This window comes from Onychostruthus taczanowskii, unplaced genomic scaffold, assembly GCF_017590055.1.
Source record: "Onychostruthus taczanowskii isolate IOZ18803 unplaced genomic scaffold, ASM1759005v1 scaffold14, whole genome shotgun sequence".
Classification (NCBI taxonomy): Eukaryota; Metazoa; Chordata; class Aves; order Passeriformes; family Passeridae; genus Onychostruthus; species Onychostruthus taczanowskii.
In genome coordinates this window covers 6,592,121-6,603,817 of record NW_024498573.1, presented here as the reverse complement: position 1 = coordinate 6,603,817, position 11,697 = coordinate 6,592,121, and the positions used below count along the sequence as shown (strand labels likewise).

The 11,697-nt window shown below is 57.0% G+C and overlaps 2 protein-coding genes across 4 annotated transcripts; both read right to left on the bottom strand.

Moving 5' to 3' along the window:
* Positions 1-217: 217 nt before the first annotated feature.
* Positions 218-4,286, bottom strand: CD74 (CD74 molecule). Of its 2 annotated transcripts, XM_041397610.1 has the most exons (9): positions 4,147-4,286; positions 2,790-2,965; positions 2,575-2,666; positions 2,433-2,486; positions 2,154-2,249; positions 1,831-1,921; positions 1,293-1,481; positions 898-990; positions 218-797 (listed from the first exon to the last, which is right to left on the bottom strand). In XM_041397610.1, exons 1-9 carry the CDS (start codon positions 4,215-4,217, stop codon positions 790-792), a joined length of 870 nt encoding a protein of 289 aa, XP_041253544.1. In that variant the 5' UTR covers positions 4,218-4,286; the 3' UTR covers positions 218-789. The 2 variants fall into 2 exon arrangements, with proteins under 2 accessions (XP_041253544.1, XP_041253545.1); XM_041397611.1 differs by lacking the exon at positions 1,293-1,481.
* Positions 4,287-8,382: 4,096 nt separating this feature from the next.
* Positions 8,383-11,414, bottom strand: RPS14 (ribosomal protein S14). Of its 2 annotated transcripts, none has more exons than XM_041398087.1 (5): positions 11,149-11,414; positions 9,803-9,953; positions 9,360-9,521; positions 9,108-9,184; positions 8,383-8,491 (listed from the first exon to the last, which is right to left on the bottom strand). In XM_041398087.1, the coding sequence occupies exons 2-5, from the start codon at positions 9,949-9,951 to the stop codon at positions 8,424-8,426; spliced, it is 456 nt and encodes a 151-aa protein (XP_041254021.1). In that variant the 5' UTR covers positions 9,952-9,953; positions 11,149-11,414; the 3' UTR covers positions 8,383-8,423. The 2 variants fall into 2 exon arrangements, with proteins under 2 accessions (XP_041254021.1, XP_041254023.1); XM_041398089.1 differs by having other exon boundaries at positions 10,732-11,154.
* Between the last annotated feature and the right edge of the window lie 283 nt (positions 11,415-11,697).

The following is an 11,697-nucleotide window of genomic DNA, read 5'->3' as shown; positions in this document are numbered from 1 at the left end:
GTTGTGGGTGGGAGAGCAGAGCCCATTGTCTGCCTGTCTGGGTACCAGGGAAATCTACAAGGGATGGGCCAGGAGTGGGACAAGGAACACAGCCAGTCCTGGGTGGAGATACAGCTGTCCAAGTGCCTGCAGAGATTTTTCTTTATATCTTTTTTGTTAAGTTTCATTTCTTTATAACCTCAGAGAGCTACAAACAGCACACAAAGCTCTGCTGGAGTTGCTTACAAGGCTTTCTTATTCAAAAGTTTATTTGAGATTATTAGCTTGTGAGATCATTTATAAAGGAACAATCAGATATATTCAGGAAAATCAGGAGCCCCTCTGCCCATGGTTACCCACTGCTGAGGCTGTAGGCGAATCTCTGTGTACAAATCTGAGCACTCCACAATAAAAACCCATTACTCCAGGAATCTAACAGGGCTCCAGCCTACAGGGATCAGTTAAAAAGCTGGTGGGGGTTATTTTGCTGCTTTTAATATTTGTTCGGTCTAAGGAAGCTGAAGTTCTTCAGCAGGGGTGAGCTGCACTGCTGCCTGGGTGCTCTTGGAGGTCGTGCCAAAGAGAACAGGATTTGTGGATCTGAGGTGGTTGAAATAATTTTCCAGCCTGCTCTACCCACCCTCTGAGGGGGCTCTGTCTCACGGTGGTTGCAGCTCTGCAGCCAGGGAAGGGTGCCCAGGGATGCCCACTGTTAACTGCCTTGGAAAAGCAATGTAAGAGCAGAAAAAGAAAAAATAAGGCAGGAGCTGAAGGAGCAGGGATGCTGAAGGCAACTGCTGGCATCCTCTTCTAGTCTTCTGTGGGGGAACAAAGGAGGTAGTCAGTAAAACAGCTCAAGGACTTCCCAAAACCCCTCTCCAGCAGTCCCCAGGGCACTGGGGACACTTGAGCACTCACCTTTGCTTGGGTTCAGCTTAAGCATGTCCACCCCAGAGAAGATCATCTCCTCTGGATCTGCGGTGCCAACGGCAGCACTGGGAGCAGCAGTGCCTGCAAAGGGAGGGCAGGATGTGGGTGCTGGACCCTGGGGCTGCCCCATCACCCACCCCCATCCCTCTGAGGGCGGGGGGGGGCAAGGGGGGCTCATGGAAAACCCTGACTGCACACCTCAGCTCCAGCTACCTGCGGGGGGCTGTGGGTTTTGGGGTCCCTTAAAGCCCTGACACACTGGCACTGGATGGGTGAGGGGTGCTCCCTGAAGCCTAGATGCCCTCCTCTCCTAGCTCTCCTCCCTACTCCCAAGCAGTCCATGCACTCTATTCCTTCCTCTCCATCCCCTCCTGGCAACCTACCGGGGCAGTCCAGCTTTCCCCGAGTGGCAGTGCCCTCAATCTTGGTGCCGTTTTTGTAGCAGCACCAGCAGAAGCCGGTGGAGAAATGGCACTGCTTGGGCAGGTAGTCGCCGTTCTCATCGCACTGGGGGCGGAAGCGGCCCAGCTGGTCATCCCCAAAAGTGGCCTCTGCTTGGCACTTAGTTTGCACTAGGGCAATAGAAACAGAGGGGACATGCCATCAGCCCCCAGGCCCTTCCCCTCAGCAGGAGATTCCATCCAGAAACAGTTAAAGGTGAACAAGCCCCTGCTCGGTGACCTTTCTGAGGGTCTTGGTCTAACCGGCGATGGAGGATTTGGGGTGGGGCTCCAGCCTTTTGTTCACCCCACATGCCCTACAGGCAGAGATGTTCTGTGATGTCCTAACAGCCACAAAACAGGGGCTCCCCACAGAACAAATAGATCTATGACTGGAGCTGGAGGGAGGGCTTGGATCCTTGTGATCCCCATGCCAACACCTCCCTGACTGTCCCCAGCTCAGCAGTCCCATCCCCAATACCTTTCTCTGCTGGGATTGTCTTGCGGTCCTCAGACTTGGGGTTGTTGGCCAGACCAAACAGCAGCCACTTGTGCATCCAGGACTCGAAGGACTGCAATGAGAGGGCCCAGCACATTAATGGGCATGGGGGGTGTTCACCCCAGGGGAGCCATGTCATGAGCTCTGGCTTGGACAGGAAGGTGGTGAACACCACCCCCTTCCTTTGGGTGGGAGCAGCCCAAGCCTGGCTAAAGCCAGACTTTGTTTATCATGATAAATGTCCCTTCCCAAAGCACGCCTGGACAGAAGGCAGGTGAGACAGGATGACAGTGACAGGTACTGACCTTCCAGTCCATATGATTCATGGTGCTTCTCAGGTGCTTCAAGTTGTCCATCAGGTCGTCCTTCAGCTCCGGGAACTTCCTGCTGGGGTCTGCTTGCTGTAGAGCAACCACCACAGTGAGGGCAAAGAAAAATGAGGTGGGGGGTGGGGGTTGGAGTTCTCCTGGAATCAGCCAGACGGATGCTGCAGGAGGTCAGAGCTCCCACCAGCTCTGAGCACCCCAAGAGAGCCCAGAGCAGTGCAGGAGGCAGCTGTGGGGTGGGGGGAGCAGGGGCCTTACCAGCAGCAGGTGCTTCACTATGTCCTCGGTTTTGTTGCTAGCAGGGGCATTGACCTCAAGAGAAAAGGCAAAGGGGCGGTGTGAGCACAGCAGCAAGGCCTGAGGGCAGCAGGAGTGCCAAGCAGCGGTGGACTTCTCTTACCGAAAGGTCCTCAAAGGATGCAGGATGCAGGACACTCATGACCAGAGGTGTGTTTGCCTTGGCCATCTTCATCTTATTCACTGGCTTGGCATCTGCCAAGGAAGGAGAACTGTGAGGGGACCCAGCCGGGTTGGATGGTCCAGGAGGGTCCTGGAGGGATTCATCCCTTCTCCCCCTCCACCTCCCAGCGCTCTGGTGCCCATGGGGCTACTGACTGGCAGGCAGCTTCCTCTGCAGAGCCTCCAGCTGCAGGTTCTGGGAGGTCTTGGTCAGCTTGCTGATCTGCCCGCTCTGCTGGTACACGTAGTAGATGGTGACAGCCTGGCCGGCGATGAGCAGGGCCACCAGGATGGAGAGCGTGGAGAAGGCGGCTTTGCGCCCCAGCGCAGACCTGCGGACACGGGCAGCGAGCTCAGCCGCACACCGGCAGCAGGAGGTGACATCCTGCTGTCACTCCCTGCCGGCCCCAGACACTCCTGTCCCGGGGCTTTGCAGCCAGACAAATGCAAATTCCCCCATCGCAGAGAGCAGAAGTGAAACCTCAGCACCCCTCCACACCGGGAAGCGAAACCCACTGTGGGGGCGGGGGACGTGGGGACACGGGAGGGGGGACGAAAGGCACGTAACAGGGCACTGCCAGGGGCTTTTGGGAACAGCACCGCTCTGGGCATCGCCTTTTGCGGGACGACGAAGCCACTTGGAATCTCGCTGGTCCATGGGGCAGTGAACACGACTCAGGGGATGTTGGACTGCACTTAATTTTGAACATGTAGTGCCAGGTCCTGCCCCGCTGGCTGCACGCGGCGCTGCCGGGGTGCAGCGGTGCCCAGGGTCACCCCCGGCCCGGGAGGAGCGGAGTGTCCCCGGCCGAGCGACAAGTCCCGAACGGGACGCGCGGCGCGGGCGTCTGCCTGGTGACTGATGACGTCAGAGCTCCAGGCCTTCCGATTGGCTGCAAGTTTTGGGCGGGGTGTCCCCCCTGCGGGGGTTGGGACGTAGGGACGAGCTGGGACATGGGGGGCAGCCCCATGAAGCCATTTGGGTCTAGGGTCTGCTCCTGCCCCACGGTCACGTCGTCATCCTGCCTGTCCCACAGCCCCTTTCCCACAAAGCTTCAAGCCATGGCTCCATGCCCCACCCTGTGAGCTGCCCGCCCCACCGCCATGCCTTGTCCCCGGCGGCCCAGCAGCGCGGTGACCCCTTTCATCCCGCTGCCACCCGTGCCCTCCCAATCCCACAGCCACCCAACTGCCCCCATCCCACAGCCGCCCCGTGTTCCCCTCCCCCTGCCGCCCCAGGCCTCCCATCCACAGCCACCCAGCTCCCCCCGCCCCACAGACACCCCGTGCCCCTGCCTTGCCTCGCAGACCCTTCCACGGCCCTCTTAGCTCCACAGTGCCCCATTCCCACAGCAAGCGCCCCATCTCCTGCCCCATAGTCACTCTGTGCCCCCTTGACCCGACTGTATCCCCGTCCATCCCACAACCACGCAATACCCCCCCGCTCCACGTCCCCACTGCGCCCACTTCGCCCTCCCCGTGCGCCCCATCCCCGTGTCCCCAGCAGTGGCACCTCTGGGTGTCCCCAACACTGAGCACGCCGCTGCCGCGGTCAGAGATGAGGTCCCGCTGCTCCTCAGCCATGGCTCCGCTGGGCTCCCCGAAGACAATGAGCACCCCGAGGGAGGCTTCTGGAAATACCCTCGGGTCCCCACCCCGCCCTGACACCCGGGGGGGGGAGCCAAGAAAAAAGTCCTATTGGCTGCTGGCCCTTGCATCACTCGTTGTCAGGCAGACCTTTGCTCCAGAGGTCTCCAGTTCAGAAATGATGCTGGACACAGCCGTGAGCTCCACGGCCGCTCAGCGGGGCTTCACTGCCCACCCCACGCCACGAGCAGGTCACCGTGCCCAGCTGGTGACACCGGTGCCATGGGTCCAGAGGCTCTGGTACCCCTGGGGGGGCAGGAGGTGAGAAAAGGGAGGTGGTGGTGGAGGAAATGTGTGAGGAAGGAAGTGGGGTGCAGAGCTGGGACAGGGGGGTGGGACACCATGGGGAGGATTCCCCACAGCAAAAGCTGAGCAGGACCTTCTGTGGGGGCACGGTGCCAGGGTACACCGTCCTCCCTGGGGAGGAAAAGCTGCACTTGGGCTCAAGCCCTCCTTGAGGGTCACTCTGGACCCTCCCTGTGTGGGCCAGCACTTGTCGGGCTGAGGGGGTGGTGACTAAAGGATCAAGGGCTTTCAAGCCCTCCTTCCTGCTAGCATTACCCTCTTTGCTTTGCCTGCAGCAGCTTCCAGGGGCTGAAGCCCCAAAGCCAAGAGAGGAGGAACAGCCCCTAGATGTGAGCCACCCAAAGCACCAGTGGGAGTGGGGCAGTGAGGGTCTCCAGCCCCCCACAGCCCCACAAGGGCTGCATGGGCAGGAGCAGCCATCCACCCCATAATGCTGGTTTTTGAGGTGTTACAAAACGTCCCAGAGCAGCCCAGGGGTAACAGACCCCCCTGTCCACTCTGGGCCCAGGGTCACACTGAACCCAGCACCAAGCTGGCTCCAGCGTCAGGACTCAGCACGACCATGGCCAGAGCTCAGCCAAAAGTGAAACTGCAAATGTGGAGTTAAAAGTTCTACCTAACCCTACCTAACCAGGCACCAGGGTTACCTGGCAAACCCCCTGGGGCGAGCAGGGACAAGTTTCAGCGACTCCATTTAATTTCCTGATTCAGTCCTGAGCCTCCCAGCTGGCAGGACAGCCCTGGGAGGGCACACAAAGGGATCATTTCAAAGCACTTACAGGGGGGAGGTGGGGTCTCCTGGCAGATGCCGTTCCTGGAGGAAATGTGGTGGGATGATTCTCCTGCTTTCCAGGTGGAAAACTGCAGCCCCACACAGGGGAAGGGTTTTGGAGCCTGGAGCCAGGTCCTAACCCTGCAACCCAGGTGAGAAAGGCCTGGGCACACAGGGGCTCACACAGCACCAGCCCAGGGTGTCCATCAGCCTCACCCCAGGCCTGTAACAAAGCTGAGTTTAGAAACTGTCAGAGGGGTTTGAAAAGAAAATAAAAAGGGAGAGGAGACTGGGAGAAAAGGGAAGAAAGAGAAGTAAGAAAAGGGGAAGAGAAAAGAACACAAAAGCCTTCCATACATTTTTTGTCTCTCCCCTCATGGACACTGGGACTTTCGGGGAACACACTGGTTTTCCTCACAGCCCCAGCCCCACTCAGCTCTTCATTTTGGGCCACAATCCCTGCTCGAGGCCATGCTCCTGGTGCATTCCGTGACCAGCCTCAGCCATAAGGGGAACCAGAGAAAATCTGAACAGGAACTTCACAAATGAAACCCCAGCGATTCCATGGAGCTGGGCCGGCTGTGCAAACCACAAACGTGTGTGATAACCCGGGGGTGTGGAACAGCCCCTTCCCAGGCAGGCTGAGCCCCTCCAGCCCCAGCCTGGAGGAGCAACGTCAGCCCCAAGCCAGCCCCTGCTCCACACACAGACATTTCCAGTCAGCTCTTCAATGCTTCATACACAACTTTCTGCCCAGGGCTGTGACACCCAGTATGTTCTCAGTCTGTGAATTGATTTTCCAGGGAAGACAAAGACACTTTTAAGAGAGCAGCTTCCATCCTGTCTGACCGTCCTCACTCTCCCATTGCCTGAGGCTGGCAATGAATTGTCACCACCCTGTTACCCCAAGGCTTTGTGTTTGGTGCTATCCATCAAAAACTCACAAAGTATTTTTTTGGGGAAAAAAGCCATCTGGAGCAAGGAGTGATTTCAGGACTCTGATGAGGACCAGGCCAGCAGAGCAATTATTTCAGGCAGTGAGGTGTAATAACCCAGTCAGCATTCACAGGAAGACATTCATCACCAGCTGGGCCTTGTCTCACAGCTCTCAGCCCCCAGACCCCGCACAAAGTTTTGGGGAACAGACCCACATTTCCCACCGATGCCGAGGTGACACCCTCAGCCCTGGATCAGCACAGGATCAGCCCTGGGCAAACCTGAGGAGAAAGGCTGAGCCACAGGGCTCACCAGTGACCACTGAGTGTGTCTGGGGAGGGAGCACAGCACCTGAACAGCCCCATGCCCTGCACAGGATGAGCATCCCTGCTGGGGTGACACAGGGTGGGCAGGCAGAGCGTCCCCACTCACACAGCCCAGAAGCCATCACCCAGCGACAGCTACAGGGGGTGCAGGTGATTCAGCTCCTCACTGAATCACTCAAGACAAGCCAGTTGGGTCAGGCCAAGGACTGTCAAGAGCCAGGAGACCCATCCACGCCACTCTACAGGAGGGCCTTTCCCTCCAGAAAGCCCCAGGACATGGGCCAGGAAGCTGCCCTTTGCTGGGGCTTCGGTTTCTCTTCCTCATTCATCATTTCCTCTTTGGGGTTATGCATCAACACAGGAAGCTGCTTCAAAGACGTCAGGTCGGCTGAGAAATCAAAGCAATTTTTACCTTTAATTGTGCAGTGAGCCCAGGCACCAGCTTTCCATGGCACAGCACTGCCAGGGCAGCACGTGGCACAGGCTGGGTGCACAGTGACTCAGCTCAGCCAGCCCTGTGTGCACCTGCATGGCTCCAGCTCCCAAGGATTAAGGGTTAATAGAGTAAAACCACCTTCCTGTGGAGCAAACACCTTCCCCTTTCTACATCTGGTGTATAAACTAGCAGGGCTGAACCAGCCTGGACCAGGGTGGGCAGCAGAGGGAGTGAGTGGAAACAGCTCCCCCTGCACCAAGTCTGCTGAGTTTGTGCTGCAGTAAAGATCCTGTTTGGATTTCTGCTGTAGAGCTCAGCCCAAATGTGCTCCATGAAAGAGACATGGTGATGTCTCCTGGGACAGAGTAACTGACATGGAACACACAGAATCCCTAGGCTGGAAGAGACCTTTAAAATCGAGTCCAACCCAGCCCTAACACCTCAACTAAACCATGGCACTGAGTGCCACATCCAATCTTGTAATACTGTGGCTTTTCATGGCGTAAAAACCATTACTAACAAAAAAACCCAAAAACAACCAACCAACAAAATTGCAACAAACTAAAAACCTCACCAACAGGAGGAAACCTGCAACTCTGCCTGCTTGCATTACCGTGCCATGCCCCACTCCTGTTTGCCACCGTGGTCCTTTTTAATCACCCACCACTACTTGGAGGAAAAGCCCACCCTGTGCCTGCGTGGCTGAGGAGTACAGCAACAGCTTTCACAGCTTGCAAAGCCTATCAAAAACCAGAGTGGAGCTGTTGGTAAGTGTCCCATTCCCTGCTCTCTCCTCTGTCCTGCCCCCTCCCTCAGCTCCATGTTGGCTGAGCTGCTTCTGGTTTCATGTTTTTGACACCTCCTCTACAGGGAGTCCAACCACCACTTTAAGTACAGGAAAAGTGATCTGAATGGCAAGTGGTGCACGTTTAAGATAGTAAGGAAAGTTTATTCTAACATTTTCCATGGCCACATATAAAATAACAAATAAAACACTATGGCTGAGCCAAGGGAAATGCTGGCTTAGAACAGATATCCAGGCAGAGAGAGGACTTTTTCCACAGAAAGGGGAAGCGATGCATTAAGCAACATTTTGCAGAAAGCCCAGCAGCAGTTGCTTGTTGGGCTTTGTTCTTTGTTTTCCAGGAGATATAAGAGGTCATGACTCATTTTAAAAGCAGTTTTTACTATATGAAGCCCAAGACCCCTGTGGCTTTGGATCAACCATCCTGGTTGCCCTCCAAGCCAGAGGCCCTGCTCCAGAGGCACAAGCCATCTGTGGATGGAATGAACTGAAGCCCCAGTAAGAAAACACAGAGCTAAACAGAGGTTTAAGAGAGCTTTAATAACAGAAGGTGCTGCACTGGTTACAGACGACGTCCACGGCGACCACCCTTCCTGCGAGTGCTGTCGGAGGGGATGGGGGTGACATCCTCTGCAGGGAGAAAATCCAGAACACAGTTACCCCCAGAGGCACCCCCAGAAACTGCCTGAGCACAACCATCACCCAGCACCTCAGAACCTGGACGCCACAGGAGCTGCACATGTGCACAGGGAATTCTTCGTGAAGGTATTTGGGAACTTGCCAGAGGCTGGGTACCCAGGGCTTTAACACTTTGCAAAAATTCCCATCTCCCATCCCACCTAAATCAAGCAGCCAAAGCAATTCAAAAGAAACACAGGATGTTCAAAGAATTTTCAGCACAACCACCACCACTGCATCTTGTGACTTCCCCACAAAGTTCAGGACTCTCCCTACAACAGCTGGAGAACTCCATTATAACTGAATCACCGAGACCAACAAGGTATTTTTAGGATGACATCAGAGGAGCAGCAGCATCCTGCTCCAAGCTGGGGTTTGCCCTGCATACAGAAACCTGGTTCTGAGTGCTGCTCTCACCACCTACTGGTCAATTTAAGAATCTGTTTACATGGAATCCTTTCACTGGTGCCATCTAAGCGGCCACGAAGCAAGTCCCAAAGTTAAGATCAAGCAGCACAGATGCCTACAAAGGCAATTTCACTAAATAATCCCTTCTTTCCTCACTCACCAATGCGGCCGATCTTCATTCCAGAGCGGGCCAGAGCTCTCAGGGCTGACTGGGCACCAGGTCCAGGAGTCTTGGTCCTGGAGGAGAGCCAGAACCAACAACCCTTTTAACGACCCAGAAGCTGAACACAGCTTACAAACAGCCAGGAACACGAAAGCCACACTTTCCCCAGGCCAAACCTTGTGCTCCACACACATTCACCATCAGCCCCTACAGCCACGTCCCCATCAGTGCCCAGCTCTCCTGCTGTACCTGTTGCCCCCAGTTGCACGCAGCTTGATGTGCAGGGCAGTGATGCCCAGCTCCTTGCACCTCTGGGCAACGTCCTGGGCTGCCAGCATGGCTGCGTAGGGAGAGGACTCGTCTCTGTCTGCCTTCACCTTCATGCCACCGGTCACACGGCAGATGGTTTCCCTACAGAAGGAAAAGGTGATGTTAAAAGAAAGCCATTCCTTGTTCTTCCCCCAGGCCAGAACCTATTATTTCCAATGTTATCAGATCAATAAGCCACACAGTACCCTGAACACCATCTTGATCAGAAGAGCTCACCAAGCCACCCAGTTCATGTACGTGCACCATGCATGAAGCTCAGCAGAAACTCAAGGATTTGGAGGAACCTCCTGCCAAACCCAGTTTCTGCTTTCACACCCGAAGGAGCTGGGTATGCAGTGAGGTGATGCCTGTCCCATACTCACTTGCCAGACAGATCAGTCACGTGGACAAAAGTGTCATTGAAGGAGGCAAAGATGTGGCAGACGCCAAACACATTCTCTCCTTCGGCAACCTGGGGTCCCAAGCTGATGACCTGCTCTTCCTTCTTCTCCTTGCCCTTACGAGGAGCCATTTCTGAACAACAAAAGAGATGTATGAGTGTTGGCAGTTTCTCAGCATTGTTAAAAAATTTTATGAAATTCCTGCTATTTCAACCTTTTACCAAGCAAGAAAAGTGAGTTGCCACTGGCAAAACACTGGTCCATTTCTTATAAACCCCATCATTCCCAGCTTTGCTGTATCCTGGCACACAGGTCATCACCTACAGCTGTTTAGTGAAGTCTCTCCTGCTGCACTTCATGGCAGCCGACGTCCCCAAGTCCCATCACAGCAGTGCACAAGGGAGCTCATTTCCTTGATAACAGCAATGATGAGCTGAGCACTTCCAATTGTTTATGTGGGTTTAGGAAAGGAAACACCAAACCAAACAAATACACAGACCTACTATTGTCAGTAAGCCCCGAGTCTGCAGAACTTTTAAGTACCAGCTTGGGTTTTTCCATATTATTGGTCTTCCAACCACATCCTTGGGACTAGCCCCCAACCACATCCTTAGGACTAGCCCAGCTAAGTCTCCTGCCCCCGAAGCCCACACCCAGTGATGGGAGACAGCAGGGCAGCACTCGGCCGTGCTCGGTTTGATGGCCGGGGGTCCTGTGCATCCACTCCCAAGCACAGAAAAACAGGGCACGGTTCCTTATTGCCCTCTCCTGCCCAATTCCTGCCACAGCCGGCGCCTTGCACAAGGGAGATGTCAGCACTGCGCCGAGGTACCCAGCCCCAACACAACCCACGATCACCCTCGGTCGTGCGCTCTCCACCGACTGCCCTGAGCACTGTAACATCGATTTACATCAGTGTCTGCGCGGCCACTTCCACAGCACCACATCCCTTCCCCGACACATCCATGGCGCCGGGCTCCACGGACAGCGCTCTCCCAGCCCAGCGAGGCGGGCTCGGAACACGCAGCACACGCTGTACCGCCCGCATCGAGCTCCGAGCGACGAACGCGCCGCGTTTCACCGCGGCCCCGACCGCGCAGGGTCCGGGGCAGGGCCGGCCCGGGGCCCAGCAGCCCCAGCCGGGCGCTCCGCTACTCCAGCCCGCGGCTGCCCGCGGCCCATGGCCGCGCTCCGCCGAGCGAGCCTCCCCCGCGCCGAGCGCGCAGCCCCGCGCAGCCCCGGTCCCGCGAGGGCGGGCGGCGGGCGCGGAGGCCGCGGCGAGGCGCGGGCGGGCGGATGGCGGCGGATGCGGCGCGGCCCGGACTCACCTGCCCGTCTGCTCCGGCGGCTGCCGCGGAAAGGAAGCGGCGGGGTCAGGGGGCGTGGGTCACCGCCTCACCCGGAAGGGATGGCGGGAGGCGGCGTGTCCGCTGCCGCAGGGCTGTGTCTCGATCCCAGTCCCGATCCTTCCGGGCCGGGCCAAACCGTGACCGTCTCTCCCGAGGCCGGGCCGATCTCCCCGGGATGGCGCGGCCGCCTCTCCCCGCACGCAATTCTCCCGCCGGCCCGACCTCCCCAAGATGGCGGCGGCCTCCCCCCGCGCCCCTCCCCAAGATGGCGGCGGGTTCGGAGGATGTTTGCGCTCCAGACGGAGCCGGCTCGGGAGAGCTTTGGAAACGAACCGCTTTAAAAAACAACTGGAGGGAAATGCGTGTAATTCCAGCAAGCATCCTGCTTCCCCACGGCTACGCCGCTGCAGCCGGCTCTGCCCCGGCTCAGCTAGAGCCCTGTTGGGGCGCAGGCCTTTCCCCCTCACTGCGCTGAGGTGGCTGAGCACGGTGAGGGCTCCTGGGGGTCTCCAGGCAGCTGCTTGTCCC